The 13,198-nt window shown below is 47.3% G+C and overlaps 1 protein-coding gene across 1 annotated transcript in view; it reads right to left on the bottom strand.

The window, feature by feature from the left end:
* Nucleotides 1–297: 297 nt before the first annotated feature.
* Nucleotides 298–13,198, bottom strand: part of CS (citrate synthase) — a 43,030-nt gene continuing 30,129 nt past the window's right edge. The window contains exons 7-11 of the mRNA XM_084837090.1: nt 9,130–9,329; nt 7,547–7,676; nt 7,331–7,432; nt 4,963–5,172; nt 298–2,311 (exon numbers count right to left, since the gene is read on the bottom strand). Coding sequence (XP_084693216.1) covers nt 2,141–2,311; nt 4,963–5,172; nt 7,331–7,432; nt 7,547–7,676; nt 9,130–9,329 — 813 coding nt within the window. The 3' untranslated portion in view covers nt 298–2,140. The remainder of the gene's footprint in view (nt 2,312–4,962; nt 5,173–7,330; nt 7,433–7,546; nt 7,677–9,129; nt 9,330–13,198) is intronic.

The following is a 13,198-nucleotide window of genomic DNA, read 5'->3' as shown; positions in this document are numbered from 1 at the left end:
TCATCCCAGACTTCCCCCTATTTAAGAAATTTAGGAATATTTATATTAGGGGCGCACAATCTTTTCAGTCCCGAGGACCAAATCCTGTGTTGCCAGGGGACCTGGGGACCTCTCTCTCTCTCTCTCACTCACACACACACACACACACCCATTTCATATTACCTTTCTTGTTAGAGACCTCAGCAGCAATTTCCCATTGCTTTCTTTTCCTCAAACATTCCCTCTACCACACCTCCAAGTTTACAGTGTATGTAAATCAATGTAATTTCATTTAAAGTAATTAAGGAACATTGAATTAATTCAATCTGCTTAATTATTTTATTTTTGTTTCAATGCAATAATTTTGGGGGGGGGTTGGATCCAGGCTCTGCTCACAGAAGGTCCCTCCACCTGATTCTGGAGGATCCCCCTCCCGCACGCTCCATTCAGCAGGGTCTCTTGACTGTGTGTGGCATTTTCAGGGGGCCGCTGTGGGAAGGTGGGGAAGTCTACTCCTGCCAGCACAGATGACTCAGCTTAAGTCTGGATCCAACCCTTTGTTTAAACAATATGGCCCACCAGTTCCCCTCTCCTCCATCATCAACTTTGTTTTGCGCTCACTTCTTAAAGAGAAAAACAGTGCACTCCTCTCAGCAGCCACAGCATACTCAGAGGATCACAGGGCTCTCTCACAGGGGCTGCTCTAGCCTCCAGAGCTGGCTCTCCGAGACTGGCTTCCTACAGCAGGTAGCAACTCCAGGAAATATAGCAGTTAAGACTGGAGTGGCAGGCAGCCACTGGGAGCAATGATCAAAAGCCTCAGGGGCGAAACTAGAGCCCAGTGAGGCCTGCAGACAACACTGAGAAACAGGGACAGACTCCACTAACGTAACTTGTTAATAAAAACATTTATTTTGCAGTTTGTACAGAACCACCCGAAGTTTGCAAACGGAACGCTGATGCTTACACAGCCACTTACACTGTGCCTTCAACTTAGAATGGGGGCGGGGGGGTGTCTTTCCTTTTCTTGTGGCTATAGGTCAAAGAGTCTCACACAAACACACAGAGAAAGAAAACAAACATTGGTAGGAGTGTATGAAGTCCTTTCTAGAGAGGAAAGGAGGCCAGGAGATTCCATTCTTCACTATCACTGCTCTCTAAACTGTGGCTAGCCAATTTAGTGCCACAACTGCCCTTTTGGAAATGTTAACACCTTAAATAGTTGGACCACCCTACCCCACCTTTTCATTACCACAGCACTGACGCTGAAGTTGTGTGTGTGTGTTTTTCAAGTGGGAGGGAGAGGAGGAGAGAGAAAGCAGGCACCCTGCTTTCACCCCCTCAGGCCAAACAGGAGGAGACAAGGAGATATTTGTCCCTGGCAGAAGAATAAGCTCACCACAACTCCACCTTTGGGAACAAAGCACCATCTCACTGAAGATCAGAGGTTTGTGCACACCAACACAAGTCAGGGCAATCAAGTGCTGTGGCAATCTGGGGAGGGCCCAGGGAGAGAAAGGCAGCACTGCCCCTCTTTGGTAGACAAAGAGGTGAGCGATCCTTACCCAGAATATGGAGCATGGCTCAAGCTGCAGCCCTGCTTGCTCTTACCTTTTCAGAGCACCCACCCACTGCGTCACAGTAACAGCAGGAGAATATACAAAGGGGGAAGAAGTCTGGACATCTGAAGGGAGAGAGCCATCCTTCCTCCACCGCCCCCCAAAACAGCAGCACTCCAAGCCAGCTTAAAAAGGAGGACATTGTTCAAATGCAGAACAAGTTATCTGCATAGAGCTGGAAGGTGATACAAATGGTACAAAGCAGCCTGTGATATGACATGATTGTAAAAGGGGCAGGATGCTCTGCTCCTGGCCTGCAACGGGGCAATAAGGAAGCGGCATCTGAGCCGGAAAGCAACAAGAGCTGGCCTGGGCCCTGCACTCAGGGATCTAACTTTAGGTGGTATTTAAGGTCAGGGGTGGGGTCGGGTGGGGGAAATAAGTATCTAGTTTTTATCTGAATTTACCCCATAAATAACCTGAAAAAATGCGATGGTCAGTGCCTCTAAGGAAGGATCTTTTCAAGGCCCTTGGAACAAACACAAAAAGTTGCATTGTCTCTATCATTCCCTCAGTTGCTAGCCCTCGCCACATCCCTTGCTTTATCCAGACTTGGCACCCACGAGCACCATCAGCCCATCTGTGCTCATGGATTTCGGTCTTTCCAGGGGGAAGCCCAGTGCCCGGCTCCAGATGAGCTGCGACAGAACGCCGAGAGCCCGAGACACCCCAAACAGCACCGTGTAGTAGTTCATCTCCTTCATGCCATAGTACTGTGGGGGGAGGGGGGGGAGAGAGAGGGGGGTCGTGGTTAGAGGATAGCCAAAGAAGGCAAGAGACAATCCCATATACACCAGGGAGAAATACACCTCATGTCCCACCCATCCCCAGTTAACTCAGAGGCACGGTCTGGTTTTGTGTATCCCCTTATTCTTTGTGATTTGCCCAATTTCGTACCTAATGGCTTCTCAAGACCACCATAATCGAACTTCAAAATGCCTCCAGACCCCCACCACCAAGCTAGTCCAGTTACAGAAGAGAGACACACTCACTTTTATTCAAACATGAAATGAACCCCCACTCCCCAAATCCCAGTCATTTAGGAATTCAGCCTCACCCTACATCAACCATAACTGTACTAGGTAAAAACAACCCAAATTGGCTTTTACTGACTCTTTTGTACTTCGCATAACATATACATTTATCTCTAGCTTTGCTAATTAATATAAAGACAGCCTAATTGAACTTTACTTCGGTTTTCCACCAATCAAGGAACCGCTCTGGTTCGCCCTGGATTGAGACAGTTTTGATCAACAGCTGGATTTTATATTTTCAAAAGTGGGGGATTTACATTTGTCTGCTGCTTTCTTGTTCTCAATGGTCCTAGGGGCACTGAAACGCGAAACCATTACATGACCCGGCAGAGTCCAGTTTGAGTGTTTCCAACCCCTCCTCCTCCATATCTTCTTAAGATACAGACAGTAACTGATGGGATGCCTCTCCCAGCATGAACCTATCCATAAACTACGCTCATTATCTAAGGTCCTCCTCTGAGTGAGGCTCGGAAGGTGTCAACAAGGGAGAGGGCCTTCTCAGTGGTGGCCCCTCAATTATGGAACACTCTCCCCAGTGAGGCCTGCTTGGCACCAACATCATTAACTTTTCGACACCAGGTTAAGACCTTCCTCTACTCTTGAGGCATTTGGCAGCATTTGGTAAGGTTTTTAAACCGGGTCCTGGGATTTCTTATTGGTGTGTGTGTGTGTGTGTGTTGTCTGTTTATGTTCGTATGTAAATGTTTTTATATTATGTGCAATACTGTATGTTTAAGGTTTTTAATCTTTGTAAACTGCCCAGGGAGCTTTAGCTATTTATTAAATGTAATAAAGTCCTGACAACATCATCCAGTCAGCCTCCCACCGACCCCTTCCTATCCCCCAACCTCTAACCTGCCTTTTGTTACATCTTGCTTGATAAAGAGATCTGGGTATCTTCAAAGCTTGCATTTTTGTGATTTGAGTTAGCCTAATAAAGGTATTACACTATATGGATTTTGTACAGAACAGGCATCTGTAGGGCTTCATGGCCACCACTAGAGGGAGGCCCACACTAACAACAACCTGCCTGGGTTCTGTAAATTCAGAGTTTTGAAACTGCCTTCTGCAGATGCTTAAGAATTCCCCAACCAGATAATTGGAAATGGCAAACAAACCATTCAGGCAGCCTGCCTGCCATTATTCATCTTCCCCTACAATATACAGCCACAGAGTATTGGGCACATCCTAGAACAGTGGTGGGCAACTTGTGGCCTTCCAGATGTTTTGGGCTACAACTCCTATCAGCCCTCACCATTGGCTAAGTTGGCTAGGGCTGATGGAAGTCCTAGGCCAAAACACCTGGAGGGCCGCAAGCTGCCCGCCTGTGTTCTAGTTTGTGCAGAGCAACAGCCAGGCCCAAAGGCCTTCATCACCCACAAACGGAGTACATGTCCTGAAAAGCTACTGCACAACGGACTGCAGATCTATCCATATGGAACCAGTTTCCCCAAGGACAGAAGCTTGACCTCCACCACCTGTAAGCCATTGTGGAGCTGGTTCAGCCTCTCTCTGCGGGGAAACAAACTGGGCTCACTGATGTCAATGGGAAGAGCTGTGTGCTGCCAAGGTAAGAGGTTTGTTGTGATGTGAGAAAATACAGTTTTTTGCCATAGACTGCGCATAAGGTTGCTTCCGCACCACCCAGAGCAGCAAACTGCATAAGCAAACAAGGTGCACACGGGACTTCTGCAATCAAGGAGCACGGTGCACAAGTCAACCTGGGGCTACGACCAGATTCACCCTTGCTGGGCAACTCCTGTAGCTGAAATGAAGACAAGTATATCGACAACATGCAGCCACCTTGTAGCTTTAAAAACCTGGAAAGCCACTGCTAAGAGGAGCAGGAGTGACTGACTTGGTGTAACAAGGTAAATGCTGAAGAGGCATGACTAATGCACAGAGGCCCCACTCAGCCATAGGCAAAGTCCACCACACCAAGTTGCTGCTGTTTCTATCCAATCAGGGTTTTTTTTTCTGGCTAACTGATAAGAGAAACTGGAAGGCCCCTGCATAGAGTCAGGAAACGCTAATAGTCTTCAGTCAATTAGTGCAAGACAGACAGACAGAGAGAGAGAGAGAGAGAGAGACTGGCTCTCCCTCTTCTGGAATGCTCAACAACAGGTTCACAATCTGCAACTCTTCATCATAAAACTGTCCTGCCATTACGTCGCGGCTGCTGTTCATACTGCCGGGATACTTTTAAGTGCCTGCGTTAGAGGACAGAAAGAGACTGGCAGGACCCAGATTCCAGCACGCATGTCTGCTCAGGAAGAACAGGGCTTCAATTCCACCCTGCAGCAGTCATGATGCCAGAGCTGGCAACTCACCTGTAGCAGGACCCCACTGTGTGCATCCACATTGGGCCAAGGATTCTTGGCCTTGCCCTGTTCCAGCAGCACGTTAGGAACTATCTTGTATAGCTGGGCCACCAGCTTGAAGAGGGGATCTTTGGGAAGGTGCTTGAGGGCAAATTCCCTCTGGCAGGCATAGCGGGGGTCTGTCTTCCTCAGCACTGCGTGGCCATAGCCAGGAACCACCTACAACACAAGAAGTTGTCAGCACCTGGTAGGTACTACTGGGCATGATGCAGCAGGGGGGAAAGACACAGGTAGACATATTCCTTTCTAGTTCATAGCTGTCAACATCTACACCTTGCCAGAAGACTTGAATGCTGCAATCATGACCCTTTATTTATATATCAGAGAAAGGATGAATACAGACGTTTATGTCAGTGTATGTATATACCCCCATTAAAACATGACCCTAGCTGTGGGTCATTGTAAGGTGCTTCCTATCAGCTCCTCATCCTCTGCATCATTAAATGGACAGCAAGCCCCAGAGCTGTCTAAAGCTCATGCAGCAAAATATTTATTGGAATGAAAAGAAACTGTATATTAAACCAAGAGCATTTGTACTTTTTCGCTTTTATTTTTTCCCTGCCTCAGTGTTACATTCTTAACACATACAGCTTACACAAACACAAACACACAGATTATTAAAACACAGAGACTGTGTCTAGTCCACCATACCTGTCTTCTACTTTACTTCATCCTAGCTATAGTCTCATGGCTGGTATCTAGGAGAAGTGCCCCACTGGTCCATCGCACAGACTGGCCTTGCATCACTTGTTTTCTCCTCTCTCCCTGCCACGCCCCCCCCTCCCAAGTGATGGTGACTCCCAGCAGCTGACCTGATTTTTTTGCTCCCCATTTCTATACCAACTGAAACCATCACTATACCGGGAATCTACTAGCTAGTAACCAAGTCCAGTCTTCTTCCACAAATGCATGTGCTTTCATTTCTAGTGGCTATTGCAGAAGAACAGTGATTATCCGTCGCTACATTCACCTGCCAATTTTGGCCACTCCTTGCAGTCACAATCAAGGTATTTTTATTATTATTTTTTAAAAGGGCAAGATAAATGTCTAACACAGGACTGAAAAGTGTGAGCTGGTATTCTAAAAGTCCTAAAGTTGTGTTGGTTATAAAATGAAGAAAAAAGGGACGGGAAAAAGCATCAGGGCTCTGTGCATGCCACAATTCCACGTGAGGACAGGAAAAGAAGGATGTGGTATTGCAGGCAGAATTCCACTTCCTGAGTCCATTTCCTTGCTCACTCTGTTGTTGTTTTTTAATTTAAAACAAAGCAAAGTATGGTTGCAAAGGTATGCTTGAGAGAGAGAGAGAGAGAGAGAGAGAGGGAGGGAGGGGGAATTGCCAGCTGAAATCTCAGGGAGCAGCCAAGGTGAGCGGGGATTGTGCGTGCATGAATGAGGTTTCCAATGATCACAGTTCTGGCCCCTGTCTTATTCATAAAACCAAATTATGCAAAATTAAGCTATACACAAAGGCATAGTTTATATAGGATACAGTTATAGATTTGTCATATAACACAGCTTATCTTGGTGCAGAATCATAGTTTTTCTTTAACACACAGGCCTGGTCCTAACTATCCTTCATCCGAACTCAGAAGCTGAATGTTCTTCAGTAGAGCTTCCTGACCCCCAACCCATCATGTCCACATGTCACCTGCCTGCTGAACACTTCCAAACATTTTAGGCACATCAGAAGCTGCCTTATACCAGATCAGAATATTTCTTCATCTAGTCCTGTATTGTCTAACTCCAGGGATGTTGAACTTCTTTCAGCCCAAGGGCCGAATTTGATTTCAGAAAAGCTCTCGGGGGCTGCATTCCAGTGATGTGTGGAGCCAAAGGCAAAGGGGGTGGGCCAAAGGGAGAAGGGACAGGATCAAAGTACAAAAAACACTCGCAGACTGTAGCTTAAAGTCCTTCCTGCAGTGATTAAGCCTCAAGGCATTTCAACCTTTTAGAATGGAGGGAAAAATCCACAAAAGTTGGGAAACCACCGACCAATTAGTGGTTGGGGAAAAGGGATGGAGCCAGGGGAAAGGGCTTGGCCCTCTGGGGAACCCAGGAGGGCCAGACTGAGACCCCAGGAGGGCTTGAGGTTCCCCACCCCGATGTATTTTGACTGGCAGTGGCTATCCAGCAGAAAGAGGTCTTTCCCCATCAACTGCTATCCGAACCAAGCACGGGCTCTACCAATGCGCCTCCCCATCTTAGATTGCCCTCACTTGGCAAAATTTGGCACACCCTGCAGACCAAATCCCTCATTTCTCCCAAACATGTCTTTCCTCAGTTGTCTCTGAGAGGTTTGGATGCTACCACTCACCCTGCCAGAATTCAGAGTGTTCCAGATGAAATCCCTCAGCTTCTCGTCCGACACATCCTCGCCCAGCTCCTTCTGCAAGTTCGTCAACCAAACCAGCACTTCCTGCAAGAAGCCCGTGAGATTTGCTGATGACACACAAGAAGGGGGAAAGCTACCCAAAACGCTCTCCCTGCAACACCAGACTCACCAGCATGGCTGGGCCATGAGCCCCCCTACCTGATTCGCAAGACCGTGGAGGGGCCCAGCCAGACCATTCATGGCTGCAGCAAAAGCCAGGTAAGGGTCGGAGAGGGCACTGCCCACTAGGTGGCTGGTGTGGGCGCTGACATTGCCACCCTCGTGGTCGCTGCAGGAACAGGAAAGTGGGGGGAGTCAGCAGAGAATAAGCCGGCTTATCACTGTACACAGAGCCTAAATGACCTTTTTATTTATTTACAACATTTGTATTCTGCTCCACATCTAAACATCTAAATGAACAAAAGATAGAAAGAACGAAACTTGATATTAAATTCTTTAAAAAGCAGAGTGCCAATAAACTGAGGCTGGTTTTTGCATGCACTTGGCCAATTACAACTAAGGAATTGAGAATTTCACCAACACTTTCCCCTGAACAAAAAAGAGGCCTCAAGGCTGACTACAACACCACATGCAATGAATTCATTCCATGTTCCTAGCCAGTATTTGCATCAACCAAAGTAACATGTAGTACTTTAGCATATTAACACTACTCAGTATTGAACACAGCTCTCCGAAGGGTCCTGAACACTTGACACACACTTCTTAGCAATCCTGGACCACTTCACACATTTGCTTTTAGAATGTACATTGAATCATGTGATAATAACATGCATCTCCAAACATGTGTTGTTCATCTGGGATTCTGAGACTTGAGCAAAAGCTACTCCTAAAAGAAAAAAGAAGGAGCCCACACTCCAGCCCTGCATAGTTTATGAGCTACCACCAAGCCAGAACACAGCCTGGCAACCACATACTGGCAGCCCACTGCGAACCCCCTTTTTCTGCTGCCTGCCTGGGACTACAAACACAGCAGTGGTGTCCAACAGATGCCTGGCAACAATGTGCACAGGCTGTGTTCGGCATGGTGGGTCAAAAGTTGTGCAGGCCTGTACCTTTTCTTTTAGGAGCAGAACTTCCCACTTGCCACAGGCTCAACAGCAGCATTCCCATGCTTTTAGTCCAGGCTTCCTCAATGTGGTGCCCTTGAGCATGGCCAATAGCACAGGGAGAGCTGCTTGTAGTCTGTCACTGTAGGGGCAGGGAGATCTGAAGAAAGCTTTTAGCATCCCTCGCTACCCTCAGCTCATTCTCAGCTTTAGCCTTCCTGACACCATCCCTGCCTGTCCTCTTCCCTTGTTGCTTGGCCTTCTTTCCACTTCCTATATGTGTGCTTTTTTGTTTTCAGGTCATCTCTAAGCTTTGTGTGGAGCTACATTGGCTTCTTCTGTTGTCTTCCACCTTTTTTTTTGTTGGAATTGTTTGTAATTGTGCCTTTCGAATTTCCTTTTTTAAAAACTCCCACCCATCTTGGATTCCTTTTCTTGTTAGAGTCACTTGCCATGGGACCTTACTTATCACTGTTCTGAGTTTATTAAAATTGGCTTTCTAAAATCCAGGATACGCATTTGGCTACACTTGGCTTTTGCTTCCTTTGGAACCTAGAACTCAAGTATAACATTGTCACTTTCACGCAGAGTTCCCGTAACTGCTACTTTGTCCACTAAGTCAGATGGTTTAAGCAGTAGTCAAGAAGTTTCACGTCTGCCACACAGACAATTTACCTGTGGATGGTTAGGTAGAGCCTCATAAGTTCAATGAACTGGGGGTCAGTATAGCCCAGCATGTTGGTGAAGTTGTGCGACCAGTCTAAGGCAGGATCGATGGCACCGATGCTACTGCCCTCACGGTACAGGTTACGGTAGATCTTTGCAGCAATGCATGGCAACTTGGCAATCAAGTCCATGGAGTCCTCATAGATAAACTGCAAGGCACAGCAGGAGAGAGGGGCATAAAGGTTAGGAGCCACTCACAGGGGTCTTCCCACACCAATCCCAGCCCCAAGGTCGAGGGATGTGTGTAGTCTACTGCAGGATTTATTTTATTTATTTATTATTAAATTTATTAATTGCCCATCTGGCTGGTCACCTAGCCACTCTGGGTGATGTACAGCGTATAATAAAACAGTTTAAAACAATAAAATTCTACAGTAAAAACATTTTCTAAAATACCCTAACCCACCCCAAATGCCTGCCTGAACAACCACGTTTTTAATGCACGGCAGAAGCTCATTAAAGAGGGGGCATGACGGAGTTCCTAGGGAGGGAGTTCCACAGAGTGGGGGCCACCACAGAAAAGGCCCTCTCCCTCGTCCCCACCAGTCTAGCTGTCCTGGCTGATGGGACAGAGAGAAGGCCATCCGAGGCTGATCTTGTTAAGCGGCCTGTCTGGTGTTGCTGGAGGCGCTCCTTAAGATAGGCTAGGCTGGAACCATATAGGGTTTTAAAGGTCAAAACCAACACCTTGAATTTGGCCCGGAAGACAACTGGTAACCAGTGCAACTCCTTCAGTACTGGAGTGATGTGATCTCACCAGCGGCTGCCTTTAATCAGGCGAGCTGCCGCGTTCTGTACCAGCTGCAGCTTCCGAACCGTCTTCAAGGGTAACCCCACACAGAGAGCATTACAGTAGTCTAAACGAGAGGAGACCAGGACATGTACTACTGATGGGAGCAGATGGTCGGGAAGGAAGGGGCACAGCCGCCGTATCAGATGGAGTTGATACAGCGCTGTCCGGCTCACAGCTGACACCTGAGCCTCCATGGACAGCTGGGAGTCCAAAATGACCCCAGGCTGCGGACCTGGTCTTTCAAGGGTAGTCTTACCCCATTCAACAGCAGGTCAACATCCCCCAACCTCCTCTTGTCTCCCACCAAAAGTACCTCAGTCTTGTCAGGGTTCAGCTTCAGCTTATTCCTCCCCATCCAGCCACTCACCGTCTCCAGACATTTGGACAGGGATTCTAAGGCCAACCCTGGTGAAGATTTGAACGAGAGGTAGAGCTGCGTGTCATCCGCATATTGATGACACCGCACCCCAAACCTCTGATGATAGCCCCTAGCAGCTTCACATAGATATTAAATAGCATCAGGGAGAGGACGGAACCCTGTGGCACCCCACAAGTGAGTGGCCACGGGTCTGAAACCTCCTCTCCCAGTGCTACCCTCTGGTACCTGCCGGAGAGGAAGGACCGGAACCACCGCAATACGGTGTCACCAATGCCCAACCCCTCCAGGCGGTCCAGGAGGATACCGTGGTCAGTGGTAGGATTCTTTTGTATTGTAACTGCACGCATAAGCCTTCATGGATGAAGCGAACTCTAGTTACGAAAGCTCATCCCATAATAAGTGTGTCTTTTCAGGTGCTACAAGATTCTTGTTTCTCTCATATGCATAAGATGCCCTGGGAACGCTAATAAGCATAGCTGCCTCGTCTTCCAAAAGCCTTTGTAAAGAATGCAGAATTTGAACATGTTTCTAGCTCTCGTGATTGTGGAAAGTCATATGAGGCTAGCACCTCTTGTAAGCTCAGAAGCCAAAACCAAAGTAGTGGTAAGGACGACCCTATGTGCCCATAGCTAGGGGACCAACATCAATAACTGTATCACTCTCTGCCCCAGATTTGCACTCTTGGCTTTTATTTAAAATATGATTTCTGCTTTTAAATCTTTAAAGGGGGGGGGGGAACAGTGTCCAAGAGAAGTTTCTTCACAGGTCCCCACCCCTCCTCCCTTTATATTCTATTCCTGTCATCCACTGGGCAGAGCCATCTCATAAAACACTTCTGCAGATTCCAGATGGAGGGTGCGCCCTTACATTATGGGCTGGTTCATGTTACTGCTGCAAAATTACACTTCCCACCCCCAAGGGTGGGCTTCATGTCATACAGTCAGGGCCAGAAATATTGGAACAAGGATAACTGTTTTGGCAGTTGGCCTCTGTACACCACCACATTGAAGTTGAAAGGAAACACACCCAGATGGGAGCGAAGTCAGGACTTTCAGCTGTAATTCAAGGGGTTTGACAAAAGTGGGGCACTAACCATTCAGGAAGGACAGCCAGTGGCATACACACACACCCATCGTTGGTGGCTCATAAGTAATGGAACAAGCCAACATCATTTCAAACTAAAGGATCGCCTTTAATACCTGGATGAAAATCCTTTGCAGTCAATGACTGCCTGAAGTCTGGAACCCATGGACATGACCAAAGGCTGAGTTTCCTCCCTCGAGATGCTCTGCCAGGCCTTTACTGCAGCTGCTTGTTTGTGGGTCTTTCTGCCTTCAGTCTTGTCTTCAGTAAGTGAAAAGCATGCTCTATTGGTTTGAGAGCAGGTGACTGGCTTGGCCATTGAAGAACATCCCACTTCTTTGCCTGGAGAAACTCTTGGGTAGCTTTTGCTGTATGTTTTGAGTCATTATCCATCTGCAATATGAAGCGGCGTCCTATCAGTTTGGCAGCATTCAGCTGAATCTGAGCAGAAAGTATAGCCCTATACACTTCAGAATTCATCCTGCTGCTTTTATCAGCAGTCAGGTCATCAATAAACACCAATGGCCCGGTTCCATTGGCAGCTATACAGGCCCATACCATAACACTGCCTCCACCACGTTTGACAGATGATGTTGTACGCTTTGGATCATGAGGTGTTCCTTTCCTTCTCCATACTTTTCTCTTCCCATCATTCTGGTACAAGTTAATCTTGGTTCCATCAGTCCAAAGAATCTTATTCCAGAACTGGGCAGGCTTTTTTAGCTGTTTGTTGGCAAAGACTAATCTGGCCTGTCTGTTTTTGAGCGTTACCAGTGGTTTGCACCTTGTTGTGAAGCCTCCGTATTTACATTCATAAAGCCATCTCTTGACTGTAGATGTTGACAATGACATGCCTACCTCCTCAAGAACATTCTTGACCTGGCTAGATGTTGTGAAAAGGTTCCTCTTCACCACGAGCAGCATTCTGCAGTCATCCACTTTAGTTGTCTTCCGTGGTCTTCCAGGCCTTTTGCTGTTGCTGAGCTTGCCAGTTAATTCCTTCTTTTTCAGGATATTCCAAACTGTTGTGCTGGCCACTCCCACTGTTTTTGCTCTCTCTCTGATGGGTTTATGTTGTTTCCTCAGCCTAATGATGGCCTCCTTCACTCGCATGGACACCTCTTTGGACCTCATGTTGGGAGTTCCAGTGAACAGCTACCAAATGCAAATGTAACACTCAGAACCACCTCCAGGCCTTTTCTCTGCTTGATTGGTCATGGGGCACCCAGGAAAGAGGCCACACCTGGCCATGCAGCTGCTTGTCAGCCATTCGTTCCATTACTTATGAGCTACCAACGATGGGGGGGGCGGGCGGTGTATGCCACTGGCTGTCCTTCCTGAATGGTTAGTGCCCCACTTTTGTTATACCCCTTGAATTACAGCTGAAAGTCCTGACTTCGCTCCCATCTGGGTGTTTTTCCTTTCAGCTTCAATGTGGTGGTGTACAGAGGCCAACTGCCAAAACAGTTACCCTTGTTCCAATATTTCTGGCCCTGACTGTAGCAGTACTTTATTTATTTTATTATTACATTTATAACCCACCTTTTTTTCCTCTAGCAAGGAACCCAAGGCAGCTAACATGGTTCTTCCTCTCCATTTTATCCTCATAACCCCATGAGGCAGTTTAGGCTGAGAGTTAGGGCTTCTCCGCACAGAGGGTTTTTAATCCTGCAATTTTTCCAGGGCTTCTGCTTCCAGATTCTTTGTGGGATTAAGATTGGCCCTTTACATGCGCTTCCCTCTCCCCGACCACCTTTTCCCCT

Source organism: Heloderma suspectum, chromosome 2 (assembly GCF_057233095.1).
Source record: "Heloderma suspectum isolate Gila_16-S chromosome 2, 16-S_ref, whole genome shotgun sequence".
Classification (NCBI taxonomy): domain Eukaryota; kingdom Metazoa; phylum Chordata; class Lepidosauria; order Squamata; family Helodermatidae; genus Heloderma; species Heloderma suspectum.
Note: the sequence above shows the minus strand (reverse complement) of the source record. Positions and strands in the feature narration are given on the sequence as shown.